This window comes from Erinaceus europaeus, chromosome 13 (assembly GCF_950295315.1).
Source record: "Erinaceus europaeus chromosome 13, mEriEur2.1, whole genome shotgun sequence".
In the NCBI taxonomy this organism is placed as follows: Eukaryota; Metazoa; Chordata; class Mammalia; order Eulipotyphla; family Erinaceidae; genus Erinaceus; species Erinaceus europaeus.
Genome location: NC_080174.1, coordinates 48,539,926 through 48,566,833, shown reverse-complemented (window position 1 = coordinate 48,566,833; position 26,908 = coordinate 48,539,926). Strand labels below are relative to the sequence as shown.

At 46.8% G+C, this 26,908-nt stretch overlaps 2 protein-coding genes and 1 non-coding gene across 5 annotated transcripts in view; all 3 read right to left on the bottom strand.

The window, feature by feature from the left end:
* The window catches only part of LCK (LCK proto-oncogene, Src family tyrosine kinase), a 40,535-nt gene extending 30,071 nt beyond the window's left edge, over window positions 1-10,464 (bottom strand). The window contains exon 1 of the mRNA XM_007523260.3: window positions 10,360-10,464. The gene's annotated coding sequence lies outside the window, so the exon portion shown is untranslated. The remainder of the gene's footprint in view (window positions 1-10,359) is intronic.
* Window positions 10,465-13,916: 3,452 nt separating this feature from the next.
* On the bottom strand, window positions 13,917-26,058 carry FAM167B (family with sequence similarity 167 member B). 3 transcript variants are annotated; one of them, XM_060205783.1, is made up of 3 exons: window positions 25,524-26,058; window positions 19,095-19,325; window positions 13,917-14,337 (listed from the first exon to the last, which is right to left on the bottom strand). In XM_060205783.1, exons 1-3 carry the CDS (start codon window positions 25,524-25,526, stop codon window positions 14,131-14,133), a joined length of 441 nt encoding a protein of 146 aa, XP_060061766.1. In that variant the 5' UTR covers window positions 25,527-26,058; the 3' UTR covers window positions 13,917-14,130. The 3 variants fall into 3 exon arrangements, with proteins under 3 accessions (XP_060061766.1, XP_007523323.1, XP_060061767.1); XM_007523261.3 differs by lacking the exon at window positions 25,524-26,058 and having other exon boundaries at window positions 19,095-19,513; XM_060205784.1 differs by lacking the exons at window positions 13,917-14,337; window positions 25,524-26,058 and adding an exon at window positions 18,641-18,949 and having other exon boundaries at window positions 19,095-19,741.
* Window positions 26,059-26,594: 536 nt separating this feature from the next.
* Window positions 26,595-26,697, bottom strand: LOC132532501 (U6 spliceosomal RNA). Its single transcript, XR_009544455.1, has one exon. It is a non-coding gene; the product is annotated as a U6 spliceosomal RNA (small nuclear RNA).
* Window positions 26,698-26,908: the final 211 nt, after the last annotated feature.

Genomic DNA, 26,908 nt, shown 5'->3' with positions numbered 1-26,908 from the left:
AACAACAATAATAACTACAACAATAAAACAACAAGGGCAACAAAGGGAATAAATAAATAAAATAAATATTAAAGAAAGAAAGAAAGAAAAAAACAATAAAAAGGGCAACAAAAGGGAAAATAAATATTAAAAAAAATTTTTTAAGTTAAAAAAAATTTCACATTTGGGGAGCCGGGTGGTAGTGCAGCGGGTTAAGGGCACATGGCGCAAAGCGCAAGGGCAGCCGTAAGGATCCGGTTCGAACCCCCTGATCCCCACCTGCAGCAGTGAAGCAGGTCTGCAGGTGTCTATCTTTCTCTCCTCCTCTCTGTCTTCCCCGCCTCTCTCCATTTCTCTCTATCCTATCCAACAACAACAGCTATGACAACAATAACAACCACAACAAGCACAACAAGGACAATAAAATGGGAAAAATAGCCTCTAGGTGCAGTGGATTCGTAGTGCAGGCACCAAGCCTTGGCAATAACCCTGGAGGCAAAAAAAAAGAAAGAAAGAAAGAAAGAAAAAATAAATTGACATTTGAGGGCCTGGCGGTGGTATGTCCAACTGAATACACAGTTTACCATGCATAAGGGCCATGTTCAAGCCCTGGTCCCCACTGGCAGGGGCAAAGCTTCACAAACTGACGCAGTATTGCAGGTCTCTCTCTCTCTCTCTCTCTCCCCCCTGTCCCTCTCACTTCTCTCTATACTATCAAATAAAAGGAAGGGAAAAAAGGGGGGACATCGAACCCCAATGATAACCCTAGTGGGAAAAAAAGGAAAAATAACCACTGAGAGTGATGGATTTGCTGTGCAGGCACATCACCCCAGTGATAACCCTGGAAGCAACTGAAAAAGAAGAGGAGGAGGAGGAGGTGGAGGAAGGAAAGAAGGAAATGTTGTAGAAACCATCCCCAAACACAATACCAGAACCAGATGTGGTGAATAGAGAGAAGTTTAATACACCGTACACTGGTGGGCGAGAGATCTGGATCTCACTAGGAAGTTCTCTGCCCCGAACAAAGAACAGCACTGTTTATATAGAGTTTTACATCTTGGTTACAAAGAGAATGCAGACATTGGCACACTGCAGGCACATGTTTTTTGGGCCCTGGTGCTAGCTGGATAAGGGGGTCTTATCTCTTCTGGCTAGGCTGGATTCCTCCAAAGCTGTCTTGCTTAGGAATGTGGAGGGAGGAGGTAAGGCAGCTGCAGTCACTGATTGCTGTGAGACCCATCTGGCACAGAGGAAATACAGACTTGGACTCTATGTCCCTAGATGACAGAGGAAATACAAATCTCTACCAGGCACATAGACTAAAATACCTACATAGGGTGAATCAGGAGAGTATGCACTCTGTGTTCATCTATTTTTCCATTTCAGCCTATGGTGGTGTAGGGGTATTGAAACTGGGACTTTGGAGCCTCAGACTTGAGAGTCTTTTTGTGTAACCATTATGCTATCTACCCCCACCCATTTATTATTATTATTACTATATTAGTATTAGTATTACCTTCAGGGTTATTGCTGGGGCTCGGTGCCTGCACTACCAATCACTGCTCCTGGAAGCCATTTTTCCCTTTTGTTGCCCTTGTTGTTTATCGGTGGTGTTGTTACTATTATTGCTGTCATTATTGTTGGATAGGACAGAGAGAAATGGAGAGAGGAGGAGAAGACAGAGAGGGAGAGAGAAAGGTAGACATCTGCAGACCTGCATCACCGCCCGTGAAGCAACGCCCCTGCAGGTGGGGAGTCGGGGGCTCGAACCGGGATCCTTCCTCTGGTCCCTGTGCTTTGTGCCACGTGCGCTTAATCTGATGCGCTGCCGCCCAGCCCCCTAATTATCTTTTTTTACTGGATAGAGACAGCCAAAAATTTAGAGGATTGGGGTTATAGAGAGGAAGCGAAACAGAGACACCTGCAGCTCTGCTTCACCGCTTGTGAAGCTTTCCCCCTGCGTGTGGAGACTGGGGGCTTGAACCTGGGGGCTTGTGCATTGTAACATGTGTGCTTGATCAGGTGCGTCACCAGCCACCAGCTCTGAGAAATTCATATTTGTAAACTTTGTTTTCTCCACAATATTGCTCATGCACATCACACACAACCATATTCTGAGAAATGCTAAGCTGTGAACCAGAACTTTGGACTTAAGCTCCATCAGTGAGTAAGAAAAGGTACAAATTTTCGCTTTTCAATCTCAGACGGAAAGAGGCAGACAAGGGGGCCAGGTGGTGGTGCACATGTTACAGTGAGCAAGGATCCAGGTTCGACCCCCTGGTCCCCACCTGCAGGGGGAAAGCTTCACAAGTGGTGAAGCAGTGCTGCAGGTGTATCTCTGTCTCTCTCCCTCTCTATCACTCCCTTCCCTCTCAATTTCTGACTGTCTCTATATAACAAGTAAAGAACAAAAATATATATTAAAAAAAAGAGGGCAGGGGTAGATAGCATAATAGTTATACAAAGAGACTTTCATGCCTGAGGCTCTGAAGTCCCAGGTTCAATCCCTCATGCTACCATAAGCCAGAGCTGATCAGTGTTCTGGGGTTAAGTGCACAGGGCACAAAGCACAAGGACCGGCGTTAAGGATCCTGGTTCGAGCCCCCGGCGCCCCACTTGCAGGGGGTCCGTTTCAGGAGTGGCGAAGCAGCTCCATAGATGTCTATCTTTCCCTCTACCTCCCGGTCCTAACTCCCAATTTCTCTCTATCCTCTCTTAAAAAGAGAGAGATCAAGGGAGAAAGAGAGAGAGAAGAGGAGAAACATCACATCCTTCCATTGTTTATGGAGCTCCCCCTGGCTCCATACTTGGTGTTCCCAGGTGATGTTGGGGATCTAACCCAGGTCCTCACGCATGGCAAAATTTGCACTATGTGGAATAGGCTATCTATACTAGCCCAAGGCACAATTTTTTCCTTTTTTTTAGAAAAAAACATTTACTCATGTATTAATGAATGAGAGGGGAAGAGAGAATCAGATCACACAAGATACCAGGAATCCAACTGAGGAACCCCAGCTTGTGAGTCCAGTGACTTATCCACTGAACCACCTCCCCAGTCACAGCACAATTTCCGTCATTGAACAGCCTATCAACAAAAATATAATGAGTACCTCTCATGTGGTAGGCTGTCCTCTAGCACTGGGAACACAGAGGTGAAGTTTCCTACCTACTTGGCCCTGCCCAGTGTGGCAGGGGTCCCTCTAGTGGGTCACTCCATTTCCACAAGAGGCCATAAGGCCTGTCTTCAGTTTGCTGGTCTTTAATATGTCCCTAACAACAACAACAACAACAACAAAAAACAAACAAACAAACAAAAACAGCAATAGCTGCCAGGAAGTAGCTTCTCAAATTCACCATCTTCACCCATTTACTAAACTGAGCCATCTCTCTGGCCCATTTCTAACCTGACATTTAGCTCAAATAATGTTTGAGCTATATGTTGACATGGCAAGACATCCCAAATATAAGAGGCAAACAGTTATAAAATAAGATGTAGCATATATGTTTATTTGCATTTAAATATATATGGGATTATTTTTAAGCAAGGTTCTGTGCCTTTATTTGCATGCCTTCATGTCATTCTCATCATAATTCTATGAAGCAAGTGTTATTACTAGCCCCCACCTCACAGATGCAAAAACAGAGACCCAAATGGCATAAGATGATTAGTCTGAGCCTCATAACAAACAATTGTTGAAATGATGATTGAACCTTGGTCTACCTCCCTTCGATAATGAGACTGCTAACTGCTCTGCTTTTCAGCACAGGACAATATAGGAGAATGGACAGCAGATTGCTCACAGTGAGAAAATCTCAGAAGTGAGATTGCAAAGTGTTGCCTTTCTTTTTTTCATTCTATGCCTCTTCACCATTTGAAATTTTAAAAAGCAGCCATGTGCTAATTTTGAAGCTGAAAAACAGGAATATCAAACGCACCACCAATGCAAAAACTCTGCCAAGAAATCTGATCATTTGAGGAGAATCAACCACACAGTTCTCCCTTCCACTCCTCACTCCTTTCGTGTCCAAAGGTGTAAGTATTACTTAAAAAAAAAATTCTATAGCCAAGGAAGTTTGGGTAATGTTGAACACTGGGTAGGTTAGACAAAATTGATCAGGCTCCTGTTTTGGGGGACTTTCAGACTTTTAGCTAGATAATATCGACTACAAAACTAGTATGGAACAATCTGTAGCTGAGGCCCTGTTGATATGGTCACAGAATCCTTTCCTTTTCAAGTGCCTCACAAGATGAGAGATCTCTAACAAGAGTCAGAACAACCTGGAAGGTGATGCAGTGGGTTAAATGTTGAACTCTCAAGCTCGAAGTCTCAAGTTGAGTCCCAGCATCACATGAGCCAGAGTGATGCTCTGGTTCTCTCTCCCTCTTTCTCTCACTCATGAGTAAATATTGACTACCCAGGAAGTGGCTCAATGGATAGTGTTAGACTGTAAGGCTTGAGATCTTGAGCTTGATCCCTGACATTGTCATGTACCAGAGTGGGTTTTTTTTTCTTTTCTTTTTTTAATATTTATTTTATTTATTTATTCCCTTTTGTTGCCCTTATTGTTTTGTTGTTGTAGTTATTATTGTTGTCATCGTTGTTGGATAGGACAGAGAGAAATGGAGAGAGGAGGGGAAGACAGAGAAGGGGAGAGAAAGACAGACACCTGCAGACCTGCTTCACCACCTGTGAAGCGACTCCCCTGCAGGTGGGGAGCCAGGGGCTCGAACCGCGATCCTTACGCAGGTCCTTGCTCTTTGCGCCACGTGCGCTTAACCCGCTGCTGCACCGCCTGACTCCCTCTTTTCTTTTTTTTTTAATTTTATTTTTAATATTTATTTATTTATTTCCTTTTGTCGCCCTTGTTTTATTATTGTTGTCATTGTTGGATAGGACAGAGAGAAATGGAGAGAGGAAGGGAAGACAGATAAAGGGAGAGAAAGAGACACCTGCAGACCTGCTTCACCGCCTGTGAAGCGATCCCCTGCAGGTGGGGAGCCGGGGTTAGAACTGGGATCCTTATGCAGGTCTTTGCGCAATGTGTGCTTAACCCACTGCGCTACCTCCTGACTCCCTTCTTTTCTTAAGTATTTATTTATTCCCTTTGTTGCCCTTTTTTATTGTTGTAGTTATTGATGTTGTTGTTGGATAGAACAGAGAGAAATGGAGAGAGGAGGAGAAGACAGAGAGGGGGAGAGAAAGAGATACAACTGTAGACCTGCTTCTCTGCTTGTGAAGCGACTCCCCTGCAAGTGGGGAGCCAGAGGCTCCAACTGAGATCCCTACACTGGTCCTTGTGCTTTGCACCACCTGCGCTTAACTGGCTGTGCTACTGCCTGACTCCCCAGAGTAGTTTTTCGAGTTCTCTCTCCTCCTCTCACAAATAAATAAGTCAATCTTTAAAAATTAAAAAAAAAAAAAAAGGAGCATACTAGGGAGTCGGGTGGTAGAGCAGCAGGTTAAGCGCAGGTGGTACAAAGCAGAAGGACCCACATAAGGATCCCTGTTCAAGCCCCCGGCTCCCCACCTGCTGGGGAGTTGTTCTCTCTGTCCTATCCAACAATGACAACATCAGTAACTATAACAATAAAACAATAAGGGCAACAAAAGGGAATAAATAAATTTTAAAAAGTCTTAAAAAGTGGTCTGGGAGGTGACACAGTGGTAAAGCTTTGGACTCTCAAGCATGAGGTCCCGAGTTCTATCCTCGGCCGCACAATGTGCCAGAGTGATGTCTGGTTCTTTCTCTCTCCTCCTGTCTTCCTCATAAATAAATAAAAATCTTTATTTTAAAAAGTTTTTTTAAAAAAGAACATACTAAAAGTTAGAAACACAACTCCAAATACTTTCAAATACTTTAAAGCCAATAGCAACTTACTTGATGGAGTCCACATTCCTGGATATTTCAATCCTCCCTGTCCCTAACCCACACACATACCCTCAGAACTGTTTTCACTACTGAACTTGGCCTTAAAGCTATCAGCTGTGTGGTGTGTGGATTCTCAGGAGTGTTTTATGAGAAGTCCCTGCCACGCCCTCTGAACATATCTGCATACATTTTCTAGTGGTTTTTACAGTGTTTGAGATAGGAAGGGAGTGTATGTGTGTGTGTGTGTGTGTGCAAAGCTATATATGGAACCCTCTTCTATGGTAGACCCTGAGGCCCAGCCTAGAATTCTCATACCTGCCATGCACAGGAAACCCATTTGCAAAGCCACAGCACAAGTGCAAGAATACAGGAGGTTCACAAGCCTGACAGTGCTTGTGAACAGTGCTGAGTGGTGAGTTACTCTGGGTGTGGGTGAGCCCTCCCTTTGGTACACCAGTTGCAGGAGGGAGTGCCTAACTTCTGCTAACCACCTATTGTGTCAGGTACTACTCAGGGCACATCACAGTCATTATTTTGATTCCCCATAGGAATTCTGTAGAAAAGGGATTTATTGTTCCCTATTTACCATTTATTTATTTATTTATTTATTGCATACAAAAAGAGGGAAAACTAGAGAGAAGGGGAAAAGGAAAGGGGAGAGAGAGAGAGAAACCTGTAGCATTACTTCACCACTTGTAAAGCTTTCCCACTACAGGTGGAGACTAGGGACTTGAACCTGGGGTCCTTGCACATTGTAACACATGTGCTCAAGCAGGTGTGCCACCATCCGGCCTCTATTATTTCTTAACAGATAATAGGCAAGTTCAAAGAGGTGGAGTTCAAGAAAATGGCAGAACCGGAAATGTGCCCGAGGTTGGTCTGACTCTGAAATCTATTTTCTTTTCTTTTTTTTTTAAATTTATTTTCTCTTTCTCCTCTTTCTTTCTTTCTTTTTATATTTTAATGACTTTTATTATCTTCATTTATTAGATAGAGACAGTCAGAAATTGAGAGGAAAGGGGGAGATAGAAAGAGAGACAGAGAGACAACAGTAGCACTATATTGCCACTTGCAAAGTCTTCTCCCTAGGTGGTGACCAGGGGCTCAAACCCAGGTCCTTGTTTATTGTAACATGTGCGTTCAACCAGGTGCACCACCACCCAGCCCCTCTGAAACATATATTCTTTATTTTTTATTTATTTTATTTATTTATTTATTTTGCCTCCAGGGTTATCACTGGGACTCAGTGCCTGCACTATGAATCCACTGCTCCTGGAGGCCATTTTTCCCATTTTGTTGCCCTTGTTGTAGTTATTGTTGTTGTTATTGATGTCGTCAATGTTAGATAAGACAGAGAGAAATGGAGAGAGGAGAGGAAGATAGAGGGGAGAGAAAGACACCTGCAGACCTACTTCACTGCTTTTGAAGTGACTCCCCTGCAGGTGGGGACCTGGGGCTCAAACAGGGATCCTTATGCTGTATGCCGGCCCTTGTACCTTGTGCCATGTGCACTTAATCTGCTGCGCTGCCGCCTGACCTCCAAAACATATTTTCTTTGCATTACACCACACTCACTGATCGTCTTGCTTTATTATTGCTATGATTTTTTTTCTCTCTTTTTTAACCAGAACACTCTTCAGCTCTGACTTATAGTGGTGTTAGGGATTGAACCTGGCACTTTGGAACCTCAGGCTTGAACTTTTTGCATAATCACTATGTTATCTCTCTGTCCCTCTAAATTTCCTCTTTTTTTTTTTTTTTAGAATTTGTTTATTCATGAGAAAGATAGGAGGAGAGAAAGAACCAGCCATCTCTCTGGTACATGTGCTGCCGGGGATCGAACTCAGGACCTCATGCTTGAGATTCTGGTGCCTTAGCCACTGCGCCACCTCCCGGACCACTAAATTTCCTCTTTTTTTTTAAATGATTCTTCTTTTTTTTTTTTATAAATTAAGTTTTTATTTATTTATTTATTTTCCTTTTTGTTGCCCTTGTTGTTTAACATTGTTTTGGGTTATTAATGTCATTGTTGTTGGATAGGACAAAGAGAAACGGAGAGAAGAGGGGAAGACAGAGAGGAGGAGAGAAAGACAGACACCTGCAGACCTGCTTCACCGCTTGTGAAGCGACTCCCCTGCAGGTGGGGAGCCGGGGGCTCGAACTGGGATCCTTACGCAGGTCCTGACGATTTGCGCCACGTGCGCTTAACCCGCTGCGCCACCGCCTGACTCCCCTAAATTTCCTCTGTTGGAGCTCCCTGCCCTCATGGTAGCCAAAGGCAAGATCCCAGGGGAAGTAGTGTTGACTTCATGTTCTTGTTCCTTCCTGTATTGGGTTTTAGTCCCTCTCAGAATTGTCTTTTGTTGCCTGTTGTTTGTTTGTTTGCTTGCTTGCTTGTTTGTAGTACCTGGATCGAACCCAGCCCTCACTAATGTACAGCGTGTGTTCCCACACTAAGCCACCTCTCTGGTCTAGTCTGCCTTAACTTCCAGGCAGCCTTCCAGATCACCTACGGAAGTCTTCCCCTGTACTCTGAATCCTCAGCTTGTCCCTTTGCCCTATCACTTGATCTCTTTTCCCTCTGAGAAAGACTTCTGTTTCTTTCCTTTTTTCTTTTTTTTTAAATTTTATTTATTTATTTTCCCTTTTGCCGCCCTTGTCTTTTTACAATTTTTTTATTATTGTTGTAGTTATTACTGTTGTTGTTATTGATGTTGTTGTTGGATAGGCCAGAGAGAAATGTAGAGAGTGGAAGGCAGAGAGGGGGAGAGAAAGATGGACACCTGCAGACTTGCTTCACCACTTGTGAAGCGATTCCCCTGCAGGTGGGGAGATGGGGGCTCAAACCAGGATTCTTAAGCCGGTCCTTGTGCTTTGCACCACTGTGCAAAGCGCTTAACCCACTGTGCTATCACCCAACTCCCAAGACTTCTGCTTCTATGCTACCTGAGTGAGGGCTACTACTCTGTCTGAATCATCCACTGACACAGGGATTGCTGCTTTCTGACAGGCTATGGATGAACCCTCCCACCCTCCATCCCAAATCTAGGGGAGACTCGGCGTATTTCCCTAGATACCACGAAAGAGCCATGAATCTTGGCAGGAGAGAGGTTGGAACATACTGAGTAGGTGGAAATTGTTGATCAAGAAATCTCCAGTGGTAGAGGGTGTGGTAGGGGAAACCTGGAAAGTTTGGCTCAGGTGGGGCCTCCCCCCATAGACTAGAGACTGAGAGTTATAACGTGAGGAAGTGGGCAGGTAGCTGATTATGTTTTCCTAAGCCTCCACCTTTCTGGGGGTTGAAGCAGGAATCAGTATACTCAACTGCCTGCATGTGCAGCAGGCAGTGTGTGAAGGGCTGAAGTTGGGGGGAGGGAGGGAGGACATCCTGCCACAGTTGGCAGGGACAGGAATGGCAACTTTCCAGTTACAAGTTCAGACGTTCCTTGCCCAGGGCCAACTGAACCCATATCCAGGATAAAAATAACTCTTTCTCCATCATTCTTGCTCCTCCAGCTTCACAGTATCCGGACAGACACATCCGCTATGGAGGCCACATCTCAGATAACAACCCCTCACGGGAGTCAGGCAGTAGCACAGCGGTTAAAACACAAGGACCACAGTGGTACAAAACGCAAGGACCAGCGTAAGGATCCCAGTTCGAGCCCCCGGCTCCCCACCTGCCTAGGAGTCTCTTCACAAGTGGTGAAACAGATCTGCAGGTGTCTATCTTTCTCTCCCCCTCTGCCTTCCTCTCTCCTCTCTATTTCTCTCTGTCTTATCCAACAACGATGACAACAATAACTACAGCAATAAAACAAGGGCAACAAAAGGGAATAAATAAATATTTAAAATTAAAAAAAAAAAATATCTCCTCACATACCCCAGAGGGTGAGTCTGCCTTCTCTCAAGCAGTGCTGGTCACTGAGGCTAAAGTCATGACTCCTCTGTCCACTCGGATGCTCTGAGTAACTTTGCTTTCTCCGGAGGGTCTTCTTGCCGGGGTCTGTTCCAGCAACTAGAGGATTCTGGGATTCCTGGCTTATGAGTGTCCTTCACCCTGAACCATGGTGGAGGAGAGCCATAGCCTAGGCCACCATGCTCCCCCAGGACCAGGCTCTGCCAATGCCTTGCTGAGGAGCAGCAGGATGGATATCCTCAGCCTCTCAGGGTCTCAAGAGGATCATCAGTCTTGGGACAAGGGAGTGGATGTGGGGATGTCTGAAGGTCTTTTAATACCTGATAATGCATATGTCAGATCTCCAAGAAAAATGCTCCAGGGAGGTGGCAGTCGATTGCGGACCAGGTGACTAGGTGACGTAGGCAAAAGCCAACAACTCCAAAAACCAAGAGGTGCCCTGACTGTTCAGCATGCTCCCTCTCTGACTTCCATGAGGGCTTTTAGGTCCCCAGCTTGAAGGATGCTGTAGAACTGGGGAGCCTTGCCACAGTGCCCAGCTATCAAGCCCTCACTCCAGCCCCTAGGTCCCTATTCCCAGGACTCCTTACCTGCCCAGCCCAGGAGCCCCCTGGCCCCATTCACATGGTCCTCCTGGCCTGGCCTGGCTGCCCAGAGACAGCTTCAGCTCCCCTTGAGTAGAGCTGTCGTCGTCGTCGTTGCCACTGGCTGCCTCCCCGCACCTACGTCCCACGCTGACTTCCTGCCTCCTCCTGAGGGCTCCACAGCCAACCCGGCCCCAGCAGCCCAACCACAAGCCTCTAGCACCCTAAGTTTCCTGCCACCTGAGCCTCCCACCCCTCAGTCCTAGGGGGTCCTGTACATTTCTAACTCAGGCTGTATTCTCCCCAGGTCTGCACTTAAAGGTGAAGGAAGATATTTGGTGGGACCTTCCTCCTGCCCCCCCAGGGTACATTTGGACAACAGATTTAAGAGCAGCTTTTAAACCACAATGAAAGGGATTTAGAATGAAAGGCAATGAGAAGCCTTTTTATTATAGCCTGGGAGCAGGGGGTAGCATCGCTTCAGACTCAGAGGGGAGGGTATTGTCCGAGTAAGCAGAATACCCGTTACACTCAGATGTCAGACTAACACTGTGACAGTCGGCAGCAGAATCTTAGCCTTGTCCTCCCAGGGTGCAGCACTGGAGCTCTTATAGCCAGAGGGTAAGCTGGTCAGCCTCTCAGACAGAAAGCTGGACAGCAGGTTATTTAAAGAAATAGACATTTCTCTCTCTGTCTCTCTCTCTCTCTCTCTCTCCTCCTTTCCAGAGTACTGCTCTGCTCTGGCTTATGGTGGTGCTGGGGATTAAACCTGGGAGCTCAGAGCTCCAGACATGAAAGTCTTTTTGCATAATCACTATGCTCTTTCCTCTACCCAACAGGCAAGTCAGAAAGAGGGCAGAGAGACAGTCTCTATTGTGCGCAGAGGGCTAAGTATCATTTCAGTTGGAGAGTAGGACAACAGTTTATTTACGTATTTATTTATTTTTATTTTATTTTATTTTGCCTCCAGGGTTATTGCTGGGGTTCAGTGCCTGAACCACTGAATCCATGGCTCCTGGAGGCTTTTTCCCCCCTTTTGTTGCCCTGGTTGTTTTTATTGTTGTGGTTATAATTATTGTTGTTGATGTCGTTGTTGTTGGATAGGACAGAGAAAGAAGGGGAAGACAGAGAGGGGTAGAGAACGACAGACACCTGCAGACCTGCTTCACTGCTTGTGAAGTGACTCCCCAGCAGGTGGGGGAGCGGGGAGGGGGGTGTCTCCAACTGGGATCCTTAGGCCAGTTCTTGCGCCTTGCGCCATGTGCGCTTAACCATTTGCGCTTAACCCATTTGCGCTACCTTTAATTAGAGCACTGCTCAGCTCTGGCTTATGGCAGCATGGGGGATTGAACCTGGGGCCTCTGGGGCCTCAGGCATGAACATGTGTTTTGTAAAAAGCTATGCTGTTTGCCCAGCCCTAGTGTAACAGTTTAAAACCCGGTGGAGGTAAGGCCCTGGGTTTTGTGGGAGGAGACAGAAGCTTGTTTCTGCTGGGCACCCAGGTGCAGGCAGCCGCCTGGTGGGACTTTCTGATCTGGGTAGGAGGCAGAAATCTTGTGACAAGCAGCAAGGAGACTGAGAATCTCCCTTTCCCCTGGGGCCAAGCTAAGCGTGTTATCTCTTATAGGCCCAGGGTCAAGTCACTAGTGTTGTGAAGCACTCTAGGTGGCCTCTGTGAGGCCCAAGAGCTGGGCCTTGACCCACCGGAGGAGGAAAGTGTAAATGCGTCACCGCCGAAGGCACCACCTCTACCGGCCTCCAGCGCTTGCAGTGCTTGGACTGGGGGAGGGGTGCCCACAGAGCATTGTTGGGGTTTGTGAGGTGGAAGCTGATGCTGAAAGCACCTCTGCCACAGAGGGAAGGGGGGGCAGGAAGTAGGTGGGGGAAGAGGAAGCTAGAGTTGGAAGGTCAGACACAGACACAAAGGCTTGAGAGATACAAAGCAAAAACTACAGAGTGACACAGAGCCCAGAGTCCAGGCTGCAGGCCCCAGCTTCCCACTGCGTTCCACAGTCCACCCCTGAGCACTCCACACTCCACCTCTGGGTCACAGCAGAATAGTACTGATGCCACTGGTGACAGCAAGGGCAAGCAAGCAAAGGCTCACATTTACTGACTGCTTGTACTTGGCACACACCCACAAAGCCAGAGAGGTGGCTCAGCAGTAAAACACAGGACATGCCTGAGGGAGGCTCTGTGTTTGATCCCCGAGACTGCATGTGAATTATCTCTGGTCCTCTCTCTCTCTCTCCCAATCATTAAATAATAATAATAATAAAAAGTTTAATGAGAAAAGGGGGGTTAGATAGCATAATGGTTATAGAAAGAGACTCACGCCTGAGGCTCCAATTCCCAGGTTCAATCCCCTGTACCACTATTAGCTACAGCTGAACAGTGCTCTGATAAAAAAGAAGCAGAGTGGTCCAGGAGGTGATGCAATGGATAAAGCACTGGATTCTCAAGCATGAGGTCCTGAGTTCAGTTCCTGGCAGCACATGTACCAGAGTGATGTCTGGTTCTATCTCTCTCCTATCTTTCTCATTAATAAATAAATAAAATATTTAAAAAATAAGAAGGGAAAATAGTGGCACAGAATTGAGCAATGCTTTCATAAATATAGAAATAAATAAAAATTCAACTACTTCTGGCTTGAGAATAGACACTTCCATTCAGATTCAGGGGCTAGAGGACCTTTTCAAGGTCTAGTAGCAATCAACTGCGCAGCCCAGGAGATAGTGTACTGGCTAAAGTGACGGACATAAGAATGAGGTCCTAAATTCCATCTCCCCACTCTCACCATGGATGGGGAAACAGCATAATGTTTATGCAAAAAGGCCGAAGTTTCATGTTCAATTCCTCACATCAACATTAGCCAGAGTTGAGCAGTGCTTTGGCTTAAAAATAATAAACAAGCAAATAAACCCAGATCTGCTAGACTCTGATTTCCTCAGATTTGCCTAGTCACTTTCCATGACTTAGCACTTGAAGTGACCTGGCCAGTTTTCATCTTGATAAAATAGAAATTGAGTGGTCTGGGAGGTGGTGCAGTGGATAGGGCATTGGATTCTCAAGCATGAGGTCCTGAGTTTGATCCCCGGCAGCACATATACCAGAGTGATGTCTGGTTCTTTCTCTCTCTCCTATCATTTCTCATGAATCAATAAATAAAATCTTTAAAAAAATTTATTATCTTTATTTATTGATTGGATAGAGACAGTCAGAAATCAAGAGGGAAGAGAGGGACAGAGAAGTTGAGAGACAGAGAGACACCTGTAGCACTGCTTCAGCACTTGTGAAGCTTTCCCCCAGCAGGTGGGGACTGGGGGCTCAAACCCAGGTCCTTGGCATTGTTACATGTACTCTCAACCAGGTGGGACACCACCTGGCCCCCAATAAATAAGATCTTTAAAAAAATAGAAATTGAAGGTTATGGGAAGATGGTGACCCATCAGTCCATCTCTCCCCCACCCCTAGTCTTCTCTCCTTCAGTGGAGTGTCTTGTCCCAGGACAGATGACACACAGAGAGTGTGTGGGCCTAAGTAAATAACAGTAAAGACCTTGATGAGAAGCACAGACAGAGTTTATTGAGGAGACTGGGGATGTGTTAACTCTTCCCTTTCCTCCGCCAACCCCAAGCTGGAGCTGTAGGTAGGACAGAATGTCCACCCCTACCCCAGTTGCCAGGTGCTCACAACTCTGGGACACTCATTCTTTCCCCCTTTCCAGGCCAGCTGAACAAGAGGCAGCGGATGACCCAGAAGGCAAGCAGGTTCCCATCAGCAGAGGGTGAAACGCCGGGCACTGATGTTCATGCGAGTGAGACCAAGATGTCGCAGCGGTGGGGCCAGCTCCAGCTCTAGCTCAGCCTCGTCTAGCAGTTCCTGGTGCAGGTGATAGGCTTGGTCCACCTTCAGTCGATGCAGCTGGGCCCTCAGCCGAAGCAACCGCCCTGCCAGCTGCCGATCTTGAGCTTGCATTTCCCGCTGGCACAGAGAGAGGACAGACAGGACTCTGCTGCAGCAGCCCACAGCTGCCGGCACCATGCTTCCCTTCCTGTCAACACCCTGGGTTTTGAGCTGGCTGTGTCCTTTACCACCCTCCTCCCCTAGCTTGTTTTCGCCTTATCTCTTAGATCTTGTCCCACAGTGCTGGTTCTAAAGTCAAACTAAAGGGGGCCAGGTGGTAGTGCACATAGTACAAAGCGCAAGGACCCACTCAAGGATCCTGGTTTAAGCCCCTGGCTCCCCACTTGCATGGGGTTTGCTTCAAAAGTGGTGAAGCAGGTCTTCAGATGTCTATCTTTCTTTCTCCCTCTCTATCTTCCCTTCTCTCAATTTTTTCTGTCCTATCCAACATAAAATGGAAGAAACTCCAGGAGCAGTGGAGCAAGAGAGAAAATAAGAAAGAAAAAAGAGGAAGGGAGAAAGAAAGAGGCTGGATGGCTGCACACCCAGTAAAGCATATGTGTTATGGCTGGGGGAGATAATATAGTGGTTGTGCAAAAAGCCTTCCATGAGGAGTCGGGTGGTAGTTAACCTGCAGATTAAGCGCAGGTGAAACAAAGCACAAGGACCAGCATAAGGATCCCAGTTCGAGTCCCTGGCTCCCCACCTGCAGGGGAGTCGCTTCACAGGCGGTGAAGTAGGTCTGCAGGTGTCAATCTTCCTCTCCCCCTGTCTTCCCCTCCTCTCTCCATTTCTCTCTGTCCCATCCAACAATGAAGACAGACAATAATAATTACAACAAAAAAACAAGGGCACCAAAAAGGGAATTAATTAATTAGTTAATTAATTAATTAAAAAGGGGGAGCCAGGTGGTAGTGCAGTGGGTTAATCACACGTGGCGCAGAGCACAAGGACCGGCATAAAGATCCTGGTTCAAGCCCCTGGCTCCCCACCTGCAGGGAAGTCATTTCACAAGCGGTGAAGCAGGTCTGCAGGTGTCTATCTTTCTCTCCCTCTCTCTGCCTTCCCCTCCTCTCTCCATTTCTCTCTGTCCTATCCAACTACAACGACAGCAATAACAACAACAATGATAACAATGATGATAAACAAGGGCAACAAAAGGGAAAAAAGTTTCTTTTTTTAAAAAGAAAGTTTTTAAATAATAAATAAATAAGATAAAAGCATGTATGTTGCAATGCACAAAGATTTTAAATCCTGGTCCGCATGTGGGCAAGGGAGCTTCAGGAGTAAGCTAAGCAGCGCTACAAGTGTCTCTCTCTCTACCTATCTCCCGCTTCATTTTTTTTTTTTTTTGTCTCCAGGGTTATCACTGGGTGTGCCTACACTATGAATCCCCTGTTCCTACCAGCCATTTTTTCCATTTTTTTTTTTGTTATTCCCACTTCACTCTTAATTTCTGTCTCTACCCAATTAATTGATTAATTGGAGGATCCAGGTGGTGGTGCATCTGATTGAGTACACATGTTACAATGTGCAAGAACCTGGGTTCAAGCCAGGAGTCCTCACCTGCAGGGGGGGAAGCTTTCCAAGTGGTGAGACAAGGCTACAAAATTTTTTTAAAAGTTTAAATTAATTGATTGAATTTTTTTTAAATATTTATTTATTCCCTTTTGTTGCCTTTGTTGTTTTATTGTTGTAGTTATTATTGATGTCGTTGTTGGATAGGACAGAGAGAAATAGAGAGAGGAGGGGAAGACAGACAGGGGGAGAGAAAGACAGACACCTGCAGACCTGCTTCACTGCCTGTGAAGCGACTCCCCTGCAGGTGGGGAGCCGGGGGCTCGAACCGGGACCCTTCAGCCGATCCTTGTGCTTTGCTCTACCTGCGCTTAACCTGCTGTGCTACCGCCCGACTCCCCATTGATTGAATTTTTATTTTAAGTTTTTTTCTTAATTTTTGATATTTATTTACTTATTTTCCCATTTGTTGCCCTTGTTGTTTTTCATTGTTGTTACAGTTATTGTTATTGTTGTTGTTGAGTCATCATTGTTGGATAGGACAGAGAGAAATGGAGAGAGAAGGGAAAGACAGAGAGGGGGAGAGAAAGACAGACACCTTGCAGACCTGCTTCACCACCTGTGAAGCCTGTGAAGCGACTCTCCTGCAGGTGGGGAGCCAGGGGCTCCAACCAGGTTCCTCCCGCCAGTCCTTGCACTGGTCCTTGCGCTTTGGGCCACGTGCACTTAACCCACTTCGCTACCACCTCACTCCCTAATTAAATGTTTTTAAAGAAGAAAAGAGAGAGAGAAACTATAGTACTGAGGCTTCCTTCAATGAATTGGAGACTGGGCTTGAACCTGGGCTGTACACATAGCAAAGGGTCACACTATCCAAGTGAGCTGTTTCACTGGCCCTTCAACAAGTTTTTCTTTCTTTTTGTTTTAAAATATTTATTTATTCCTTCTTGTTGCTTTTGTTTTATTATTGTAGTTATTATTGTTGTTGTTGTTGATGTCATTGTTGTTGGATAGGACATAAAGAAATCAAGAGAGGAGGGGAAGACAGAGAAGGGGAGAGAAAGACAGACACGTGCAGACCTGCTTCACCGCCTGTGAAGTGACTCCCCTGCAGGTGGGGAGCCGGGGGCTCGAACCAGGATCCTTACGCCAGTCCTTGTGCTTGCGCCATCTGCGCTTAACCCGCTGTGCTACCTCCTGACTCCCAAGTTTTTCTTTCTGTCTTTTTTTTAAGACTTTATTTATTTGTTAATGAGAAAGATAGGAGGAGAGAGAAAGAACCAGATATCACTCTGGTACATGTGCTGCCAGGGATCAAACTCAGGACCTCATGCTTGAGAGTCCAAAGCCTTATCACCGTGCCACCTCCGGGACCACAGTTTTTCTTTTTTTTAAAGTTATTGTTCTTCTTATTTTTTAAAGATTTTTTTTTCCTCCAGGGTTATTGCTGGGGCTCAGTGCCTGCACCATGAATCCACTGCTCCTGCAGGCCCCCCCCCCTTTTCTTGCCCTTGTTGTTTTAGCCTTGTTGTGGTTATTATTGTTGTTGATGATGTCATTCATTGTTGTATAGGACAGAGAGAAATCGAGAGAGGAGGGGAAGACTGAGAGGGGGAGAGAAAAATAGACACCTGCAGACCTGCTTCACCATCTGTGAAGCGACTCCCCTGTAGGTGAGGAGCCGGGGGCTGGAACCGGGATCCTTACACCGGTCCTTGCGCTTTACGCCACATATGCTCAACCCACTGTGGTACCCCCCGACCACCTAAATATTTTTTTAAAACTTTATTTGATAGTACAAAGAGAAATTGAGAGGGGACCTGGCTGGTAGCTCACTGGGTTAAGCGCACCTAGTATGAATTGCAAGGTCCCAAAGAAGGATCTGCGTTTAAGCCCCCAGCTCTCCACCTGTAGGGGCGGTACTACACATGCGGTGAAGCAGGTCTATAGTTGTCTTTCTTTTGCTCCCCTTCTCTGTCCTATCTAATAAAAAATGGGAAAAATGGTCTCCAGGAGCAGTGGATTTGTAATACCAGCACCAAGCTCTAGCAGTAACCCTGGAGGCAAAAAAGAAAAAGAGAGAGAGAGACAGAGAGAATAGAGAGTTGATAGCTTAATAATTATGCTGAGACTGTCACGCCTGAGGCTTTAAACTCCCAGGCTCAGTCCCTCTGCACCAACATCAGTCAGAGCTGAGCAGTGCTCTGGTTAAAAAGGAGAGAGAAAAAAAGAAAAAAGAAAAATCCCCGTGGTGGTGTACCTGGTTAAGTTCATGTACTATCGTGCACAAAAACCTGGATTTAAGCCCCCGCTCCCCACCTACAGGTGGGAAACTTCACGAGCAGTGAAGAAGTGCTGTAGGTGTCTCTGTCTCCCTCGCTTTCTCTCTTTTCTATCAAATGAAATAGATAAAGCTAAAACAAATTTTAAAGGATAGGGTGATAGCACGGCGGGTTAAGCACACATAGCACGAAACGCAAGGGCTGGCATAAGGATCCCGGTTTGAGCTTCTGGCTCCCCACCTGCAGGGGGGTCACTTTATGAGCAGTGAAGCAGGTCTGCAAGTGTCTCTCTTTCTCTCCCCCTCTCTGTCTTCCCCTCCTCTCTCCATTTCTCTCTGTCCTATCCAACAACAATGACATCAGTAACAACAACAATAATAACCACAACAACAATAAACCAAGAAGGGTAAAACAAAAAGGAAAAAAAATAGCCTCCAGGAGCAGTGGATTCATAGTGCAGGCACTGAGCCCCAGCAATAACCATGGAGGCAAAAAAAATTTTTTTAAACATTATAAAAATAGAGAGAAGAGACATTTTCATCACTCTTCACTGCTTATGAAGCTTTCTTCCTGCAGGTGGGGACCAGGGGCTTGAACCTGTGTCCTCTCATATGGTAGCATATGCACTTAAACTGAGTGCACCACCACCTGGCTCTGAACAAGTTACTCAGAGTCACCCATCCAACTTCTGCCTCTTCAGACTCTGTTTATAATGTGGTATGGTCAGTACCTCCTTTTGCACTTCACTACATAGGGGGCATGAGAGTGGGGAGCAAGTGGCAATTTCCAGAGTAGGAAATGTCATGCCTTCCCCACCTATAACTGGTGGTCCTAAGGGCTGGAGTTTTGTCTCTGAGGCACAGGAGCACCAAGTTCTTCAGCCAAGTTCCCTGAAACAGACACGACAAGTTCACTCCTGGCCCTGGAGCTCCAGAACACAGCCAGAGGAGAGGGCAACTGCTAGAGGCAGGGTCCATCCTCATACCCTCCCACATTTCAGGTCCTCCAACAAGCTGCCCACTCCACCAGACTCACCAGCTCCTGACGGAGCCACTCAAGGGCAGAATCCATTGAATCAAAGCCGCAAATTGCCCCGGCTCTTCCTGGCCCGGGTTTGGTCTGGGTCCTGCTCCATGCCTGGCTCTGGATGCGGGCTGTCCACTCCAGATATGAGGGCCGCCGGGTCTGCAGCTGCAGCTTAGCTGTGAGTGCCTTCAAAGAGTCCAGACTCTCTTCCTCCTCATCCTCCTCATCTTTACCCACTACCTGGAATTTTAGTGGCATAAGGGACATGGGGGCTTGAGGTGAGTGACAGGGCAAGACAGCAGCTCTGGGGTTGAGAAAGGCTGGCACTATTGCCCAAGGAAAGGAAGAAAAGTGTGCCAGGTAGTGTGCATGCAAAAGTCAGTGTTGAAGGTGGGCCAGGGCAACGGACTGTGTCAGGAAAGCCAAGTGTGCAGGGCTGGGATTTTCCTGCTTGCTAACTCAGGAGCCACGTGATGCCCATCCGGGTGGGGGAAGGAGGAACCCTGCACCTCTGGCCCCTCAGATGAATTTTATTGTCTTTGCCCAGAAGGAGACACCCAGTTCCCAGAAAGGAAGCTGCTCCAAGATAAAGAAAGCTTCATCCACACCAGACTTGGCCCATTTCCCAAGATCCAAGGTCAGAGAGTGGGGAGGGAATATGATGCTGTGGAACCCCTCACACAGGCGCTCCTCTCCATCTTCAGTTAGAACACTTGCTGTCCTCAAGGAAGCTATGTTTTGGCAGTCAGGAGACCTGAGTTCTGATGTGAAGTCAGTGGGACTTTGAGCAAGGTATTGACTCCCCGCTGGGACATATGGATGATTTTGAACTATACTCTAAGGACTTCAGGTTCCTCTGGAAATCTCCCAAGGATTGTGTGTGGTCAGGGCAGAGCTGTGGATAGGCTCCTAGATTCCCTTGCCTTAGCCTTCCCAGGGATTCAACCAGAACAGCCCTCCCTCCCTTTTATTTTATTTTTTATTCTTTTATTCCAGTTTTTTTCCCCTCCAGGGTTATTGCTGGTGCTCAATGCCTGCACCATGAATCCACTGCTCCTGGAGGCTATTTTTCCCCCTTTTGTTGCCTTTGTTGTTTTAGCCTTGTTGTGGTTATTATTGTTGTTGATGATGTTGTTCTTTGTTGGATAGAACAGACAGAAATGGAGATTGGAGGGGAAGACAGAGAGGGGGAGAGAAAGATAGACACCTGCAGACCTGCTTCACCGCCTGTGTAGCGACTCCCCTGTAGATGGGGAGCCGGGGGCTGGAACTGGTCTTGCACTCTGCACCACATGCACTCAACCCACTGTGCGACCACCGACCCCCTTATTCCAGTTTTTTTAATATTATATTTATTGATTAATGAGAGGGATAGGAGAGAGAAAGAACCAGACATCACTCTGGTACATGTGCTGCCGGGGATTAAACTCATGACCTCATGCTTGAGAGCCCAACCCTTTATCCATTGCACCACCTCCCGGACCCCTTATTCCAGTTTTATGATAAATAGTTGACACAATATTAAGTTTAAGGACTATAATATAATGATGTTTTTTCAAGATGTAATGACTTATGTGCAGTTAAAAATACAATTTCTGGTCTGGGGAGGTGGTGCATTAGATAAAGCATTGGTAGGATTAATAAACCCTGGTTTTTGTGGTCCGGGAGGCGGCACAGTGGATGAAGCATTGGACTCTCAAGCATGAGGTCCTGAGTTCAATCCCAGGCAGCCCATGTAACACCATGATGTCTGGTTCTTTCTCTCTCTCTCCTATCTTTCCCATGAGTAAATAAATTCTTTAAAAAAAAAAGGGGATCGGTTGGCAGCACAGCGGGTTAAGCGCACGTGGCACAAAGTGCAAGGACCCGTGTAAGGATCCCGGTTCAAGCCCCCTGGCTCCCCACCTGCAGGAGAGTCTCTTCACAGGCGGTGAAGCAAGTCTTCAGGTGTCTGTCTTTCTCTCCCCCTCTCCCCCTCTCTGTCTTCCCCTCTTCTCTCCATTTCTCTCTGTCCTATACAACAACGAACGACATCAAGAATAATAATAACCACAACAAGGCTACAACAAGGGCAACAAAAGGGGTAAAATGGCCTCCAGGAGCAGTGGATTCATGGTGCAAGCACTGAACTCCAGCAATAACCCTGGAGGCAAAAAACAAAAAACAATTTCTAGGGGCTGGGCGTTAGCACAGCGGGTTAAGCACACATGACCTGAAGCGCAGGGACCAAGGTAAAGACACTGGTTTGAGCTCCTCACCTGCAGGGGGGCTGCTTCACAAGTGGTGAAACAGGTCTGCTGGAGTCTCTCTCCCCGTCTCTGTCTTCCCCTTCTCTCTCGATTTCTCTTTGTCCTATCCAGCAGCAATAACAACAATAACAATAAACAACAACAAGGGCAACAAGATGGGGAAAATGACCTCCAGGAGCAGCGGATTTGTAGTGTAGGCACCAAGCCCCAGCAATAACCCTGGAGGCAAAATAAAAATTAGAAACTGAAAAAAATTCAGTTTCTAAGATGACTTCTGTTTATAATGATTTTATTTTATTTATTTATTTTATTTTTGCCACCAGGGTGATCACTGGGGCTCAGTGCTGGCACTAAAATTCCACTGATCGAAGTGACCTTTTTTATCCCCCCCCTTCTACTTTGACAGGACAGAGAAAAATTGAAATGGAAGGGGAAGATAGAGAGACAGACACCTGCAGACCTGCTTTACTGTTCATGAAGCATCCCCCCCTGAGGTGAGCAGTAAGGCCTAGAACCTACATAATGATTTTTTAAAAAAATATTTACTGTGCTGGGGAGACAGTGTAATGGTTATGCAGACAGACTTTAATGCCTGAGGCTCCAAAATCCCAACTTCAACGACGACATCAATAACAATAGTAACTACAACAGCAATAAAAAAAAAAAACAAGGGCAACAAAAGGGAAAATAAATTTAAAAATAAATAAATAAATAATATTTAGTCAACATGAGTGAGTGAGAGAATCAGACATCCTCTAGCACATGTTATGCGGAGGCACAAACTTGGAACCTCATACTTCCAACACCAACATTATAGTCACCTCCTAGGCCTCCTAACATAATGGTTTGTTGTATGTACACACTGCAAAATGATTACTACAAACAAGCTAGTCGACACCAGCATAAAGCAGAATTGATCAGTGCTCTGGGCTCTCTCTTTCTCTCTCATAAAAATAAATCAGTCTGGGAGTCGGGTGGTAGTGCAGTGGGTTAAGAGTACGTGGCACAAAGCAACAAGTACCTGTGTAAGGAGCCCGGTTTGAGCCCCTGGCTCCCCACCTGCAGGGGGGTCACTTCACAATCGATGAAACAGGTCTGCAGGTGTCTTTCTCTCCCCTTCTCTGTCTTCCCCTCCTCTCTCCATTTCTCTCTGTCCCATCCAACAACAATGACATCAATAAAAACAACAATAACTACAACAATAAAACAAGGGCAACAAAAAGGAATAAGTAAATATAAAAAATAATCAATCTTTAAAAAATAATTTTAAAAATTAATGAAAGAATGATTGAGTGAATGAGTCCTCCAGTAAATCAGTTTATTCTCCTGTAATTTACCAGTTTCTGTGTATCTCTTGGCCAGACTATCAACTCTGTGAATGGTCCCTTCTTTTGGTCATCCATAGGCACCAAGGCCAAATGCCAGGCTCTTCCCACTATGTGCACAGTGCATATACACAGTCAAAGGATGGATTATTAGAGGATGGGATTCTTGAGGGAAAGACTCAGCCAGGAGTGGCCTCCATCTTGAGTACCCTGAGACAGGGATTTCCAGCTGTGGTAGCAGACTACACAGCTGCTCACACTTAAGGTGGATCAAGGGATTCCCCCACCCAGCCTCAGTGACAGGGGAGGAAGTAGTCAGTTCCCCTCTCACACCCACCCTTTCCATTCTTTCAACTAGAGTACAGGGGAAAGGATGGTTATTTTTCTTCATTTTTAAAAGCCAATTAGGGTGCCAGCACTCTAGAATTTTTAAAAGCAAAAATACTGCTTGCCAGGTGGGGAGAAGAACCAGTAAGGGAAAGAGGGAGTCCAAGCTACGCCCAGCACTTGAGGGACTCAGCACACGGTGGTAACTAGATAGGCTAGCACTATTTTGGGAAGATATGAAGTTGTACCCCTGAGACAGTCATGTAAAACATTTCCTCAATTAGAAAAAAATTAAAGATTTTATTTATTAGTGAGAAAGGTAGGAGGAGAGAAAGAACCAGACATCACTCTGGTACATGTGCCTGCCGGGGATTAAACTCAGGACCTTGTGCTTGAGAGTCCACTGCTTTATCCACTGTGCCACCTCCTGGACCACCCTCAATTAGAAAAATTTATGTAAATACGTATTTCTTGCCTTCTGAGACACAGGCAAGACAAGGCCAAGGGTTTTAAACTAGGTTATTCTCATTTCACAGATGATGAAAGTATGCTTTTCTTTTTACATTTATTTATTTTAAATGTACTTTATTTGTTTTATTCTGATGAGAGAGCTACACACACACACACACACACACACAGACCTGAGTGCTTCTCAGTTCTGTGTTATGGTGGTGCCAGGGACTGAACCTGGATCTTTGGAGCCTCAGTCATGAAAGTACTTTTCCTTAATTACTATGCTGTCCCCCCTCCCCAACTACATTTATTTATTTATTTTTATGAGAGAGAGAGAGAGATGGAATAAGAACAATATTCTGATGGTCTGGGAGATGGCTCAGTGGATAAAGCAATGGACCCTCAAGCATGAGGTCCTGAGTTCAAGCCCCAGCAGTACACGTACCAGGATGATGTCTGGTTCTTTCACTCTCCTCCTATATTTCTCATTAAAAAAGAAACAAAATCTTAAGAGAGAGAGAGAGAGAGGAGAGAGAGGAGAGAGAGAGAGAGAGAGAGAGAGAGAGAGGGAGAGAGAGGGAGGGAGAGGGAGAGAGAGAAAGAGAGAGAGAGAGAGAAAACAGTATTTTGACAGTATTCTGGCATGTGAAATGACAAAATGACAAGGACAAAACTCAACACCTCCTGGGCCGGGAGGTAGTGCAGCGGGTTAAGTGCACATGGCAAAGCACAAGAACTGGTGGGGTAAGGATCCTGGTTGGAGCCCCCAGCTCCCCACCTACAGGGGGGTCACCTTACGGGCAGTGAAGCAGGTCTGCAGGTGTCTTTCTCTTCCTCTCTCTGTCTTCCCATCCTCTCTTGATTTCTCTTTGTCCTATCCAACAACTACAGCAATGACAACGATAATAATAACAACAAGGGCTACAAAAGGGGAAGAAATAGCCCCCAGAAGCGGTGGACGATTCCCGGACCACACACCTTATATTATTTTTAAATTCAAACTTCTAGTCACTCCATCCTCGTCTCAGAAATTGTGGTTTTCTTTTCTTTTCTATATTTATTTATGTATTTATTGGATAGAGACAAACTGAGTGGGGACTTGGAGGCAGAGGGTAGAGAGAGAGAGACGGGAAGTCGGGCAGTAGAGCAGCGGGTTAAGAGCATGTGGTGCGGAGCGCAAGGACCCATAAGCATCCTGGTTTGAGCCCCCGGCTCCCCACCTGCAGGGGAGTCGCTTCACAAGCAGTGAAGCAGGTCTGCAGGTGTCTGTCTTTCTCTCCCCCTCTCTGTGTTCCCCTCCGCTCCCCATTTCTCTCTGTCCTATCCAACAACGACGACAATAATAACTACAACAACAAAACAACAAGGGCAACAAAAGGGAATAAATAAATAGATAAATAAAATAGAAAAAAAGAGACACCTGCAGCTCTTCTTCAACACTTGTGAAGCTTTCCCTCTGTAGTTGGGGACCAAGGGCTTGAACCCAGGTTCTTGCCTACTCTAATGTGTGCAACTAGCCAGGTGTGTGATATCACCGGGCCCCTGGTGGTCTGCTGTTCCTCTTTCTTCAATATATTTATTTTATTTTATTAATATTTTATTTATTTATTAATGAGAAAGATAGGAGGAGAGAGAAAGAACCAGACAGCACTCTGGTACATGTGCTGTGGGGGCTTGAACTCAGGACCTCAGGCTTGAGAGTCAAGCGCTTTATCCACTGCACCACCTCCCGGACCACTGTTTATTTTATTTTAAGAGAGACAAAGAGAAACACCAGAGCATTGCTCAACTCTGTTTATGGTGGTGCTAGGGATTAAACCTGGGACTTCAGTGCCTCAGGCATGAAAGTCTTTTGCATAACCACTATGCGGTCTCCCCAGCCCAGAAATTGTGGTTCTCTCTCTGTCTTTTATAAATATTTATTTATTTATTTCCCTTTTGTTGCCCTAACTGTGGTTTTCTGAACAGGTTCTGGCCAGAGCCCTCACGCAGAGATATGGCAACGGGAGGGGAAAGTTTCTGTGTAATTTTGCCATCCCTTCCTCCAAAGTTTTTGGCCAGGGTCCCTTTTGGGTCCTGCCCACCATTTATGCCGCTCCTAGGATGCCCTTCTAGATGAACCCCAAGCCCGAGGAAGGCGGGGAGTTATCCGGGGACCCCAGCAGAGCTCCCGCAGGCCCCGGGCGCCCCCGCTGCGCGTCACCCCCGCACTGCTGTTCCCTGGGGCCCGGCCTGTGCCGGTGCTGCTCTTAGAAGCGGTGAGACCCCGCGGGAGGTCCCAACAGCCGGGGTCCTCGCGGGGATCGTGGCGCGGACCAGCACCCTTGGGGTGACTCCCAGGCCCTCCGGCGTCTCTCCTCTGCTGAAGGGCCAGAGTCGCCCCCTGGTCGCGGCTGCTCCGACACTGTCACGCTGCGCTGGGGACCTGCAGGGGCTGCAGCCGAGGTGGCACGGGGTGTATCCCAGTCCCTAAACGGCCCTCTCTCCCTTACGGGGCGAGCAGGAGCTGCGGGGCTGGAAGGCGCTGTGCTCCCTGGACGCGACCATCGCCTCCTTCCAGTCCCTCTGTCACCCCGGGAGCTGGAGGCAGGCACGGCCCCGCCCAGACGCTGCTCCAAGAGAGCCGCGCGCTCAGGGGCCCAGGCCGGCCGGCGCCCCTCCGTCCCCACAGACCGTGCAGGAGGCCAGGGAGCAGAGCTGAGCTCAGCCGGCGGCCCGCTCCCCGGGCGCCCTCATCTCGCCTCGCAGGGCCAACTAGAGGGCGGACAGGGGGCGCAGCGGCCCCTTGTGGCGGGGAGGCCGCTACCCGGTATTCAGCTACCACGACTCCCCGCCTAAGCCCTCCACCAAAGCTCCAGAGCTTTTTTCTTAATATTTGTTTATTTATTTTTCCTTTTGTTGCCCTTCTTGTTTTATTGTTGTAGTTATTACTGCTGTTGTTACTGATGTCGTTGTTGGGTAGGACAGAGAGAAATGGAGAGAGGAGGGGAAGACAGAGAGGGGGAGAGAAAGACACCAGACCGGCTTCAAGGCCTGTGAAGCCACGCCCCTGTAGGTGGGAGCCCGGGGCTCCAACTGGGATCCTTGTGCTTTGTGCCACCTAGACTCAACCCGCTTAACCCGCTGCTCTACCGCCCGACCCCCCCTCACCCCCCCTTTTATGGAACTACTTCATGAATTTGCGTGTCATCCTTGCGCAGGGACCGTGCTAATCTTCTCTGTATGGTTCCAATTTTAGTATGTGTCGTGGAAGAGAGCACCAAAGCTCCAAATCTTTACACTGCTCCTCTCCCTCAAAGGGTTTTGGTGTCTCACCTTCCTCTGGTTCTGCCACCACCCACTTCCCCAAAACAACCTAGGCCTTTTTGTTTTTTAGATAAATTATTAGAGACAGATAAATTGAGAGGGGAAAAGGAGATAGAGAGGGAGAAACACTTGGAGCCCTACCTCACCACTGTTGAAGCTTTCC